Here is a 14,575-nt window from a genome sequence, read left to right on the forward strand (position 1 = left end):
TCAAGTTTGAAATAATTGCTGTGGGAAAATAAGTGCATGAGGACATCACTATTTGTTGCCCTGTTCTGGCACGTGCATCTTTCTCACAATGTTTAATGTTCTAAATAATGACATATTTGACGGTCGAGTCTACCAGCTGCTCGGTTGCCAAGACGTACTGTGAGCCTGTAGTGAAGCTTACAGCCCGCCCTTGCTTACCATTGGTTGGGTTTATTGTCACTTATTTGCTTGCTTCATATTCAGTGGCTTGCCTTCCTCTTCTTATGTGTCCCTCTCTATGGAGCATAGCCTCTTTATGGTGCTTTTGATTGGCTGACTTGTGTGCTTCCGCTGCTCCTTCTAGAGAACTACTTTTTCCTTAATACTCAGAGTGCCTGCAAATTGCGGCCAGCCTCTCTGCCTTAAAAACACGGGACTTCTGTGCTAGTTTTTTCATTGTTTTTCATTTACCTTTTCATCTTTTTGAAGGTGCGCTTGCATAATGCCTTATAAGCACACAAGTCATCACGCATGTGTGCGCCTACAAAATGACATGTCCGTGTCTTCACAATTTGTTTTTGTTTGGCCACACTAGACACCAAAGATAGTATACAGAAGTGCTTAATTTGAGCCTGTGGTTGTCATGAAGTCCAGCAACACTCATTTTTGGGGACCAACACTTATTTTTCCTCATCAGAATTTTAACCAGAGCAAGAGAGAAAAAAACACACAAGTCGGAAAGAAGGAGGGCGATCGAGATGGAAAAACTGTGGCCAAGGGTGCACGCAAACATGAAAACGTGTCTGTGAAGTGGTAGATTAAAGGGCCATGAGGTGCAATCCAGACTGGCCAGGCTTGGTATTCACCATACTGATATTTAACAAAAGCTTTCTTCAAACTTCTGCACAATAGAATGGACCAAGGTATCTATTTATTTTACAAACTAAGCACTGGTGTACAGCAACACGAAAATCATGGGCAAAGCCAAGAAGTCCCAAAGTGAAGAGCTGTTGGTTTTGCCAATGCTTGATTCTGTTTAATCTTCTGCTTTCTACATGCTGCATGAAAGCACAAGCTTTGGCCAGCAAAGGCTATATGGCACCAGGTGAAGGGTAATCTGCTGCACTGGCTTTGCTACTGCTTGAGGCAGAAGGTGTACTTGGCACAACACTTCCTCTGGAAAAACATTAATCTTCAGTGTGAGCTACTACAAAGGAGTAAATGGCTGAATTCTGTGGAAAACAAAATAGGCCTTGGCACACATCTCCATTCCGACTTTTCCTTATTCTTTTTTTCAATTCTATTCATTTTGCAGAGTGAAACGCAAACCATCTCAAGTACACGGATCAAAATCATTGAATTCAATGTACAGTCTCGAGATACCATAGGATGTGTTACACTTTTCCTCCTGTATTTTGAAATGTTTCTTTCTTTTCTTAATACAATAATTTACAATTACTTGTCATGTCAATACAGGTGGCAACCTGAAGCCCAGCACCCTCTTTAGTTTATGTTTTCCAAACTCAGTGTGGTAGTTCATTTATTTTGGTCAATTTAAATGTAGATCAGTCTATTTGATTACATCTGGCCCAGCAAACAATCATTAAGTTTAAGACCTGCACAAATGAACTTAAGGTTTTAGAAAGCGGGGGGCAGGCATCAATGGTGCAGCAGGTGCAGTGGCACCGGGTTTCAAAGGTACAAGGGGCCCCATCACCAAACCAGATTGTGGGAGTCCATGCTCCCTGCTTGCATTGGGGTTCAAGGCATCCTGGCTGCACCCTAGTTAGAACCGCTCGTCACCTGCATTATAAAGGCATGACCTATTGGTTTTGTCAGTGTTTGTATATTTTGTGTCCAATGCCACAGTTGTGCATTTCTACACACTGCACAGAATAAGTGTTAATATTACTTGAAGGACTGCTAGGTCATTTACCAACCTCTGAAGCAGGACCTGCCTTCGTTTTGCCAAACAAAACCCCGGGCAAAGCCAGATCTGGTGCCCTTCCCAATCCTCCTCCCCGTTTCCCCAGCCTTCCCTCCTCACCGGATGCTTGACAGACCCGCGGATGTGGTTGGCGAGCCTGGATAGATGTGCTCCATAGGGATGTAACTGTGTGGGTGCTTGCTTTCTGGGATTCACCTTCAATGCTACTCCCCTTAGCGGCCTCCTCCTCCTCCTCCTCCTCTGTCCTTGCTCCTCCTGGGGGTGCTAGTGGGGGCCCTTCGTGTCACAGGTCTGTTTCCTGACTTATAGCAACACTTGGCCTGTGGACCCACATAGCCCCTCCTCTCCCTCACATGCATCACCTGGGCTATTCCACAGCATCTTCCTGCTGGTCCCAACTCAAGATGGAGGTGCGAGCCCAAGGGAGGGGCTGGGGTGTGGGGGGAAGGGGGGCCGGGAAAGAGAACGGGAGGCCTTCTTGGAAGCCCGAAGAGAAAGAAAAACCAATTGTGGACTGGACTAAACAAGGGGAGGGCACAATAGGGGGGATATTATCTTGCTATGTTAACTGAAATATTTTGCATTGCAATGGATTCCTCGGGACTTGTGTTTGTAAGGTTTTATTTGTGCTTTCGGGTGGGGTTGGTTATCTGGGATTTCTATTTCCAGCAAGATGCATGTCTGTGCAGTTATGTGCATTCATTGTATGCACTTCATCAATATTACAACACAGCCTGGTGTGTAACAACGAAGAATACATAGAACAATGCACAGATGTGGTGGGATTGTACACAGGGACCGCACACAGCCCTTCTTCAAGGAGCACATGCAGTGAAACTTTCCACTCTGGCAGGATACCACCCAGCTCTCCTGCGGTTATCAAAGAATATACATTTCAATGCCAGACTGGGTGATGGACTGTCCAAGGACCGAGGGAACCTGCGAAGATGCTGTCCCCAAATCTAGTGCCTCTCCTGGATTCTCTAAGCACTAGGCTGGAAGGAGTAACTTCCCTTTTACATCAATTGTTCACACCTTTTACAAGGCTGCTCTTTCCTACAACCTGGGTGGGGATGTGGCTTAGCAGCTGCAGACCTTGGAACTGGGGAGCAGGTTCGATAAAAAGTCCCCAACAATTAACAAAAAGAACACAGACCAGTGTGACAGGTTCTCCAGTTGGCCTTTGTGATCTCCGAGTTGGGAAATGTTCCATCTGCCGGAGACTACAACATGTGGTGCCCCTCTTCCGCCCCCCCCCTCCACCCCCCCTTACGTCACTCCATAACTGTCCCAGATGGCATCGGTTCGGACCCGGAGGATGTCCAGCTTCGTGTCGTCAAGTCGGTTTAACAGCTTCCGACTTCCGTGCAGCTCGGCCAATCCCAGCCAGCTGTGGAAACAGCGTCTGTGAAACATCTGGCCGACGCTAAAACCTCAACGCGCGAGCCGAGTTTACAAAAACAGGGCCTCGCTAATTGGTGGCTTTACACATGCCAAACTCCAGGAACCAACCAGCGCGAGAGCTCCTGGCTTACTTAACCTGCCACAAACCGGTTTTAAAATATCTCATGGGGTTAAGGTACCAGCTACAGACATCGTCATGTGCTTAGCAAGCTTCGGGGTAACCCTGGGGGTTATTGCACCTGCTTCAGGGATCTGCATGGAGTCTAATCACAGCTTCGACTCGGCATAAAACAGCACAGGTGATGAAGGGCGCGCAGGTAAGAGGCTGGGGTTTCTGTTCCAGAGGTGCAGTTTCTGATTGGGTATCACAAGCTTACATGCCAAAGGACCCGATTCAGGTGGGAGGCCCCTGATTTATGTAGCCAAAAATGGCTTTTTTTGTCTGTCTCCTCCTGAAATTGCCTCTGCTCCAGTAGAAGTCAATGGGGGAAATATATTCTCCTGATCATGTTTTTTTTTTTTTTTTAATCTCCCCCTGTCCTCTGTTGCATGTATTCACAAGTTACAATATTTGAAACAAAGGTTACTGACTTATGGCACAGCACAAAGGAGGTAAACTAAAGGGTTAAGTTTGAAGATTGACAATACTACTTGAAAATCTCTGCTTTCTGACATCTAGCGCCTCGACACTGCTTGCACATTATCCACACCAGAACTTCCAAAGCCTACACGGACAAGAAACTGGCCTTTTACAACACTAAATGGAGGATATTCTTTTTAACCACATATTTCTCATCTTTAGAATATCCCAAGGGCCTCACCCTGGATGCAGAAGATTTTTCACCATAGCCCTTGCACGCCTCTAGGTGGTGTTGTGCAGCTCCGCGTCGACGTTGCTACGCCCCAGAAGTCACGACTGGAGCTACAGACAGGTCCACCCAAGCACGCTGACAACGGTTTATTTCTGGACATCGTCAATGCCTTTGGACATGGAACACATAACTGTTTGTGCAGTGAAAAGATTTCCAAATTGGAATCTTTTTAGAAGGGGGGAGAGGGGGGTGTCTATTCCACAGAACTTGAGGCAGGAGGGCGGTGAGGAATCTGTGTTGAGATAGAGTATCCAGCTGAAAGAGAGTTGTAGAAGATTAAGTAACATGTTCTTCTAATGAATATGTATAACCACAGATTCCTCACTTTTAGAATGGATACCAAAGCAGTATCTCTTCGGTGGTCGGTCTGCGGAATGACTCCGACCAAAAAGCCTTGCAGGACCAAGTGGTCAAAATACCATTCTTTTTGGGCCTGGCTGCCAAATAGTGCATTGATGCCCATGTTGCAGGCTGACAAATATCCAGGACAAGCACTCCGCATGCCAATGCAGTGGTTGCAGCCTTGGCACTAGTGCCATATGCCCGCAACCCTTCTGGAGACTGCTTCTAGGCCACTGTGTAACTGATTGTAATGCACAGGACAAAGTTAATTTCTGCAAACCTTTGCCCCGGAGAACCCCATGAAGAGCTGATCTTCCATCCGATCATTTTTGGTAAGATCAATGTAAAGGCAGAACCGTTTTTTGGGGTCCCACCGATAGAGCCTCTCCTCCTCTTTCAAAGGCCAGGTGAGGCAAAGAAAATCACAAGAGTGAGTGACTGCCCACCATGAAAGGAAGTAACAGCTCTTGGGAGGGAGCATGGCCACTCTAGCCCTCAGCTCAAAGTTTTCCTGCAAGATAGTAATGTAGGGTGACTGGACTGACAGAGCTTGAAGCTCACTCAAGCGGTGAGCTAAGATGATCTCGATTAGAAAGGCTGTCTTCAGGGTCAGGAGACAAAGGAAACAACTGCAAAAGTTCGAAAGGAGTACACACAAAAAAGCAAGGACTAAATTAAGGTCCTGCTGCAACATCACAAAAAGTTTAGGAGAGAACATGTGGACAAAACCTTTAAATCGCATATTATGCATTTTTTCAAAGAAGAATGTTGGCTCTGGTAAAGGAAAAAAAGGGCTGATAAATACCTTTTAAACAGTGGGTACTGCTAGTCCCAGGCTAAAGACAGAGCAAACGGTTACACATCTGACAGTTCTGCTTGGTGTTTAGTGTTTCTGGTATGGCTGCCACACCAAGTCACAAACCTGTCCCAACGCCTGGTGTGAACAGATTTTGCAGAAGGCCGCCTGGCCGCCAGGATGACATCCACTACTTCAGACGGTAAATCAAATGCAGTCTACTGCCACTGCTGGAGGTGCAGATTGCCAAGGTCTGGGTGCAAGACCCTGTTCTGCTGCTCTGACAGAAGATTCTCCCAAAGCAGCAGCCTGATCGGAGGACAGATGCTCATATCCAGAAGTTCTAGCTACCACACATGGCTCAGTCTGGAGCCACTAGAAAGACTGGGGCCTGGTCATTCTTTTCCAAACGATTTAGAAGAGAGGTAGCGGCAGGTACGCATACATGAGTCCTGTGTTCCACTCGAGGCAGAATGCGTAACTGAGAGTCAGCCTTTTTGGGTATTTTTCAACAAGCAAAAGTGTTGACACTTTGGGGTCTCAGATGTGGTAAAGAGCTGCGTCAGGGCTCACCCTGCAAGATGCCCAGCGCTAGCTTTGCACTGTCCGGCTATTCAAATCATTGAAATGACCTTCACTTTGTTCCCTTTCCCTCATCTCCTGACCCCTAACTTTATCATATGCATATCATTTCCTTAATCTTTTCAATTGAATAACACGGACTGCCTTTAACCCTAAATTGCATTGTATTTTTGTTTATTAATTGAAATAATCTGTTATCAGATTCTAACACTAACCCAATTACATTCAAACTATTCTTTATTCTCAATTAATACATCTTAATTCTAACCCTATTTTAAAAATGACCATATTGAAATTCTGCTGCCAACGTTAACCCTATTAGTAATTCAATTAAAATTGTTTAAGACAAATTCACTTATGTTGTATTAAGTTAAATCTTACTACAATTCTAAATTAAATTGAAATAATTATGTATCTTATTTTAATGTTAACCATCGTTTGTATTAAAAATGCATTGTCACTTAAATATTTAATTCTTCGAATACTAACTAACTCTAAATCTAACTGTAAAAATTGAAGTATTTCAAATTACAAATATGCAATCTGATAAAAGGTGTGGTAAAACTAGTCCTTAATGAAATTAAATGTATTTTTCAATTCATTATAGTAATAATTCCCTTTAACAAAATTACATTAATATCAATTATTTGCTAATAGCCCTAACAATATATTTTATTAACCTTTAAAGCTGTTTACCATCTTTACATAATTATTTGGGTAAAGGTATGGTATTACTCAGCACATGAAAACAGTGCAGTGCTGCTGAAGAAATTGAAGGGAAGTAAATGTTGGGCAAAGGGGGGTGGGGACAAAGTATAGGACAGATACCTTTTAAACCCCCCTGCATTTGTTCTAGGCTCACGTCTCTATTCTTCAGAGTTCATTCCAGATCTCCGGGCCTAACTCTACCAGGTATTTGCCTCCCATGGTAACCATTCTTGGCAGGTTTACAGGTTCAAAGGGGCAGTGAAACCATAATGATATATGCAGAAACTATTTTCCTAATAGGGATCCTATGCAATAAATTCAGCGTATGGCAGATGGGAGCCTGCCTGTTATGTTCATTGTACCCCCGCAGCAAGATTCTGGACTCGTTTCAATCATTTGTTTTCCCAAACATATGTTTTTGTTTTATGTAAAACGCAGAATAATAGTCCAACTCACTTGAGTAAGAGTAACTCTGAAATATGTACAGATATGCAGTACCCACTGCAGTTTCTTCTATGTGGGAAGAAAGAAAAGAGTCTTGAACATTACACACTCCAGGTTGCTAATAGCAGATTTGCTGCCTTATTCTCCTTAGTCTTGTGGGATCAGCATCTTTTTGCTATGTTTCTTACATCTCCCTGGGATATTGTTCAGATAATCCAGACTCTACCACGTCAACAAGGGTCCGCATTGCCTCCATATTTTTACTGGGACGCCCCCACCCTTTATACATAACCTTTACGGGTCCCAAGCATTGATTCATCCCCTATACCATCTCTTTGGTTGAGAAAGTAGAAATGCTGGCAAAGGACTTGTTTACAACTAATTGTTTACGAGTTCTCAGATGTCCAAAAGTACCACGACAAATACATTAAACAAGTTGCTTACCGCAGAATAATCCAACCAAACAAATCAAGGCAGCAGGTGTAAAGATTCAATAGACATTTCAGAAAGCCAACACTATCAAGAAATTGGTATTGCAGGGGTTCATAATGTGAATCTTAAACATACACAGACAGTGCATAATGTATGGTGCAGTCAAGATCAGCACCACCTGAAGTCCATGGATATAAAACCCACTCAGTATAGTAATCCAAGATTGACCCCAAACACGGGTGAGATCGAGATCTCCGAATCAAAAATGAGATATTAGCCACAAGTTCAGTTATTCGTCAGTGAAAATAAAGGGAACTAATTTCCACAGTCCATGGTTAAACTGAAAATCTGGTATGCATTCAGCCATCCTAGAACTAAAGTGGATGCCAATGGTGTAGAAGAAACCCAAGGATTTCACTCTTTGCATAAGTAAAGATTTCAGTGCCCTCCATCTTAGGTCTACTGTACTATGGAATTACTGTCACATGTGGAGCATTAGTGCTCAACGGCATCAGCTCAGTTGCTGGCAGTGCTACCCGTCTGGCACCCACCCATGTTTTCACGGCTGAACATCTGAGCCTCAAAACCGAGCCAGTCTGGGATGGACTTACCATCGGTCCACGATTCATGGATGTTAGCCTTCTGCCTGAACTTCTCGGCCAAGTGATCCAGTCTCTCTAGCCGGCGTATTTCACTGAGCATCCATTCCTCGTAGCCCTTCTCGGCATGCTCCAGGCCTCCCCATGCGTTGTTTATGTCCTACAGCAAGAAAGAGAGCACGTAAGAGGGATGAATGGACTGGTCGTGGCCAAGAAACCCTTTCCAAGGGTTCCCCTGCAGAGACCAACTTGCAGGAAGAGCACAGATGTCCCAGGCCTAGTAAAGTACAGTAGGGATGTCTAAAGTGAGGACAGGGGTGCAAGCCCCAGGCCCAAATTTTAGGATAACCAAATAGTATGGAAGAGATTCCATTTAGAATAATTAAAAGTACATTTATCCATAGTTATCTCTAAATTCCAGCAAGGATCCGTCTGTTCAAGACATACAATCAACACCCTGGATGTAGACCAAAATAAACTTTTAACTGACCAAAGATCTCTGCAACTAGGAGTTTAAGCACCTGACCTGTCCTACCAACAGCAAGACCAGAAAGTCAGGCCAATAGGGTGTTGCTCCCTCTGGTCTTTGCTCTCCCTTCTAGACAAGAGAAGCCAAGTCATGCCACTCTGTAGCTAACATTCAACACAAGCCAGAAATGATCCATTCGATTGGAATAGGTCACCATTAAATTGATGAAAGAATAATGCAAAGGATGCAAATCTGGAAGGGATTCATTCTACAAAATGACTTGTGTCTTGGTACTTAAATGATAGACCTGTAGGTTACACTCATCTCTGGAGCCAGGACTCGGTCAACTAAGACAAATTAGTGGTGGATTTCTAAAGTGGAAAGTCTATCGAATAATTCAACTCTAGGGGAAAACGTGCAATACAGGAGAAATCAACCGCAGGAGAGCCTCTGAAGTAGTAAATATTTGTCAACTTTGTAATGCAGTGACATCCTTCACCCTTTGACACTCACTGACATGCCAGGAGGGACCCTGTATTCGACCCTAAGCTTCTCAACAGCCCCCTATTTCCTGCTTAACAGCAAAGTTAAAGCAAACAGTGAAGGTCTGGGAAATTAAAAAGGGCTTAGCAAGAGCACTGCTTGGGGCACCCCAGAGATAACAGCAACCAATAGCTCTCCATTGCTAAGGTTAATTGACGTTAATGGCTCCTAGCCATAAAAATGCATGCATGTGATAGCCTCCAGGCATACACTCAAGCCATCTGCATATACATCTGTGCACCAGATGAGTGAATTCAGCAAACGGTAGAGCCCAGTGCAGCAGGGAAAGAGATGAACCACCAGGCCCACACCGCCCTCTCTTGCTTACCGACACCATCTTTCCCTCGGAAGGCATGAAGGCCGGCCGGTTGCTGAGCCGCAGTTTGGTCTGCAGAGTGTTGAAGTTGATCTCTAGCTGGCACTTCTCTTGGACCTTGGGGGGCTTGTGGAGGCGGCGGTAGTCACGGAAGTCCTCCAGTTTCTGCTGCATGGCCTGCATGGTGTTCTCGGGCGCCCGGTTCTCCAGCCAGGGGATGGTACGGCGGATCCACTCCAGCAGCTGTGAATCGAGCGAGAGGGAGTCTAGAGAAGTGAATTCAGCCTCCCACAGAGACCACTTTTTTTTTTTTTTTTAACAGTTCACTTAAATGCACAATACTGAATTGCTTGAAACAACTTGAGAGCACAATTTCTTCCATTGACATCTGAAGGACCTTGACCGACACCCCAACCTGACGGCCACATGCGGAAAGGAGCCCGACCAGAAAGTTTCGAAAGATATATTTTATCCCACCTGACCAACCACCGTCTATCAAAAGACTTCCTGTACTAACCTTCAGCCTCAGTGCACTCCTGCCTTTTTTTACATAGCCCGGTTACAGCAATTGCATATAACCTAAAGTCAACGGGATACGTTTTTGAGCTTTTCCTATATAAAAACTCTAATGTGGCATGTCATCCCAATTCAAGTGAACTGAGACTACAACTTCCATAATGCACTGGGATATTATGTGAAGTCCCAGGACTGGGGCCAGATCTACTATTGCTCTGGTAGCAAAAAGTGGTTTCAAACTGAATTTTTGCGGCCAGCATTTTGCAAACTGACCTATGTACTAATAGGTTCGTTCACAAAATAAGTCAAGAAGAGTTGCAGTACGGCCTACCAAATTATTACTCACTAGGCAGAGCACAAATCGCGACTCCTTCTGATTAGCTACCTTCATGGGGAGGGTGGCCTGCAAGGGACAGAAGACCAATGACCCTGTGAAAGCATTTCAAAATGGATTTTATTTAAAGTAGTCTGAGTTTCATAAAGAAATAGCAGCTGCTTAAAAAAGTTCTGTCATTTTGAAAACCTTCAGTAAGAGCAGGTGGTGATCCCTTGGACCACTCCCTGCTCCCCCGATACTTCATCCATGTTTCTCAAAAGAGAAATGGTCTAGAGGACGGTATTAATTTCTAAGCCTTTTTTGGACCATAAGAAAAAGTGTTTAGTACACAAGAAAAATCATTTTATAGTCGCAAATTCTCAGATTTAGCCAACTGGAGGGTTTACAACTGATAGAAAGATTCAAACATCTGGTCCTTGGTAAGAACTTTCACTCTACTTATCTGCAATATTCGTCTTCCCTTACAAAATATGCCATTCACCCGAAGTGTGGGCATCATGTCTGTGTTATCCAACACCCCCCTGAAACAAGAAAACCTCTGGTCTAAGCCCTCAGAATTAGCCCAAACAAGTACTTGCAACTCTGTTGAGTAGTGGAGCACCAGGCAAGAATTTGTGAAATGTGGATCTCTCTTCAGAAGAAACGCCTACGGTTCTCATGCGTATTGGTTACACTTACGTCGCTGGCCAGCTTTTCGTAGTCTTCCATGAGTTGCTCATTCTCCTGGTTGACCGCCAGCACCTTGCAGATGCGATTCGCTGCCGTTTCAGCCTGCATCGGGGGAAGAGAAAAAAAAACAGTCATTGCCACTCGGGTCTCCTCCGAGCAAGGCAGATGATCCGTATAATGTTACGTAGCCTGCGAGACAGGAGAAATGGCGGGGTGGAGACTACTGGTGACCGCTTTGACTAGTTGCTGAGTAAGGTATTGAGCAAGGACCATGGTCTGAGGCACAAGAGATGAGAGCAAGATGAATTAGTTAGGGCATCGTCAGGTTGGAGGAGAGGGAAGGAGGTCAGCTGGGATCTTATAGCTCACAGATCTCACATACTTGGCACTTAGGAGAACCTCTGCAAGTAACCACAATGGTAGTGTATAAATGGGCTAGAGTTAGGTGCATTCCACACAAACTACCAGTGGCGGGTTGGGGTAAAGACTGATATTTCCCCATCAGGACAGGATTCATGAAGTTACGACAACAGAAGGATCAAGGGCAACTTAAGTCCAATGGTGCCCCGGCCATGATTTCTTACCTTTAAACCAACCCTATACGATCTCGAAATAGGGTTCGACTCTGGGTAACCACACCATGCACGGCACCATGACGCTGTGAATGACTGTACAGCTGGCTATTACTCCTACTGGACAGCTCTTAAGTCTTAAAAGAAAGATCTCCACCAGGGTCTCATTCATCCATCTCAATGGGGGAAGAAGCAGAGGTAAGTCACTGGGCCAAACAAAGGGTAGAACACTTTCCAAAGTGGATGCAAATGTTCAATAATGACTTATCTGCGTGCCTCTTCTGGTGCACGCCTGAAAAGTGAGAAGCACGAGGCCAGGCTTCCTTCAATACTGCAGCCGACAACGCACTCCACTCTGAAGATGTATACAATAAGCTCTTGTGCATGCTAGTTTAGCACAGGCATCTGAGGGTTCCTCCTACATATAAGGGTTTTTAAATTGGTGGCTTGGTGTTTGTCTATAGCGCCTGAAGCTTTGCCAATGATTTCAAAATGATCACAAGATCAGGAGAGCTAAGTGATTGCCTTTGTAATCTTCATCATTGCATAGAAGTGTCGCCTATGCTAATGTGCGCCTTAAACAGTCAAGCCTGAACAATAAAACTACAACCATCTGGACTACTGCTCTAGAAATCCTTGGCGACAGAGCCAATCCAGGCCTGATTCCCTCTATCATCCCGCAATCTTTGTACATACTTTTCAGAAAGTTTTCTAAGCACTTGCTCACTAGAGGTATGTGTTTGATAAAGAGTTCTGTGCACATCCTTTGATCTGCGCTGTCTTACAACAAAGGTTTCACATGTTTAGAATTAAATCCACATATATTTGTGATGTAATTGTGTACACTTTAAGGAAATCATTTGGAAAGAATTGTGTACATACTTTCAAAGTAAATTGGCACACCTTTTGCAAAGATGGGCATTATCTTTTGAAAAGCACACCAACAAGTATATTTATTCCCTTGTTACAGCGTTTTTCCAAATGATAATGACCAACTTCAAAATGGTAATTTCTGTGTGCATTTCTAAAAGGTTTTGCAGTTTTTGGAAACCATTTCGATCAATTTATGTGCGTAGTGTGGTAGACATTTTGTGCACTGTTTAAAACAATACTGAACAATTTATTGGAGTTACAATGCAATTCCTTTACATGAACCTTATATGCTTCATCTTTTTTCCAATACGCACATTTTAAAACAACTCAGTTTATTTTTAGAAAATAATTTTAGGACAGGGTTAGAAAATATTCTGTGCATTTTCTTTTGGAAAGAATTTGAACACTTTGTAGTATTTCACTTGCCTTTCGAAAAGCACCCTGTGCAGATTTTTGAAAGACAATTCACATACGGTATTAAACTAATTCTACAAATGCAAATTCTTTGATAAAGAAATACACAAAGTTTTCTAAAAGAATGGTGTTGAATTATTGGAATTAACTATTGTGCTTAAATCTACAGCTCTTAAGTCAGACATGTACAGACAAAATGGCTCAGCTCTAAAATGACTTAACCCCAATCCTGGTACTGCATGTATGAATATATTTGTCACAAAGGTAGGGATATCCCAGAACTTGTAAGATGGTCAAGAAGTAAAAAAGGGACAAGAGGAGGTGGGCACGAGATGCAGACCCGATTTAGTATAATACATACGTGGCATGAAATGTTGCATGTGACCTTTAGTCTTCTCAAGAGAGTTGCTGATGCTATTAAAACCATAACACAGGAGACAAACTACTATCTCTGTGAAACTTTTTTTTTTTTTTGACTTTGGCAAATAGAAAAGTAAGGCCCTACTATAGTGGGGCACACCAAAAGTGCCAGAAAGGAGGGGAAACAACTCATTATGAAAACACATGGCGGCTTCTGGATACACCATCCAGTGGTCATCCATGGAGCAGAGGAACAGGAAATTAACTTACAATCAAAGTATTTCAGAGAGTTAGACAGAACTGGGTAGGTATTGTTCCATCTGGAGTTTTGTACTGGGTTTCTTGGCAGAACGTACAACTTTTTCCAGGTCCCAGTCTTTGGGGGAGGGAGGGGAACCCCCTAAGATGCCAGCAACTTGTCAAACTCCAGATCCAAAGTGAGGCATAAGGAGTTCCTGAGTGACAGAAGGGGCAGTTACCTCCAGGTCGGTCTCCTTGTTTGTACATTTTGGTTGGGGTTATAAAATTCCAATGAGGGAAACTAGGACAAGAGATTTATTTCTTAGTGAGAGGATGACTCCATTAAGTTAGAAAAATTTAACCATGAAAGCTAGGTATTGACTGGCCATATGGAGAACAATCCCATAATGCTTTAGTGCTGTTTATAGACATTAAATCTGTTTCCAGAGATTTTCCATTGAATGGTTAAATGAGGAATTTACTTGGAGCCTTTGTAATAGGAAATTAAAATAAGAAATTAGTCTCCGTCATGCGACATTGATGTCATGAAAAAAGTAATTCAACTTCTACAATGTATGAATATATGTTAGGAACATAACCTAAGAGGCACATTAACCACCCACAGCCTTAACATTAGAGCATTCAGAGGAACAATTTTCACTTCTATTTCTTTCATCATTTCTATGAATCTTAATAGCGTAAGACTGTTTAAACGACTCTCAAATACTTCACAAGTTTGTGTCGGCACTGGTGATTTGTTATTGTGGAAGAGGCCCAACTACTATAATAAGAACCATTAACAACGAAGCAGATGTGGGGATATAGGTTTGAGGTTTATAACAGGAATATTCAAGGAAGCTCATGTAGTGTATAAAACGTGTGTCTGTATAGTACACTATGTATACAGGGTCGATATAGGATTCGATAAAGTATTCGATTATTAACTGTACTTCTATTTCTTATGACAGCTCATTGAGATTGACTGACCATGATAATTAGTTTTCTTATCTTTAAGAGATAACAATATTTGGCTTCTATATAGTGATAACAAAGGTTCCCCAGCTGTTCTTTGATGCGGTTACATTACCATGAATGGGGTCAATGAAGGGGATTTTCAGAGGTTTAAGAAGAGCTGAGGGGGGGATTTACCAACGGAGGGC

The 14,575-nt window shown here is 43.3% G+C and overlaps 1 protein-coding gene across 3 annotated transcripts in view; it reads right to left on the reverse strand.

Moving 5' to 3' along the window:
* The window catches only part of ACTN1 (actinin alpha 1), a 223,456-nt gene that overhangs the window by 39,810 nt on the left and 169,071 nt on the right, over positions 1-14,575 (reverse strand). For all 3 annotated transcript variants that reach the window (XM_069208968.1, XM_069208967.1, XM_069208969.1), the window contains exons 9-11: positions 10,966-11,058; positions 9,447-9,677; positions 8,119-8,266 (exon numbers count right to left, since the gene is read on the reverse strand). In XM_069208968.1, coding sequence (XP_069065069.1) covers positions 8,119-8,266; positions 9,447-9,677; positions 10,966-11,058 — 472 coding nt within the window. The remainder of the gene's footprint in view (positions 1-8,118; positions 8,267-9,446; positions 9,678-10,965; positions 11,059-14,575) is intronic.

Source organism: Pleurodeles waltl, chromosome 9 (genome assembly GCF_031143425.1).
Source record: "Pleurodeles waltl isolate 20211129_DDA chromosome 9, aPleWal1.hap1.20221129, whole genome shotgun sequence".
Lineage (NCBI taxonomy): Eukaryota > Metazoa > Chordata > Amphibia > Caudata > Salamandridae > Pleurodeles > Pleurodeles waltl.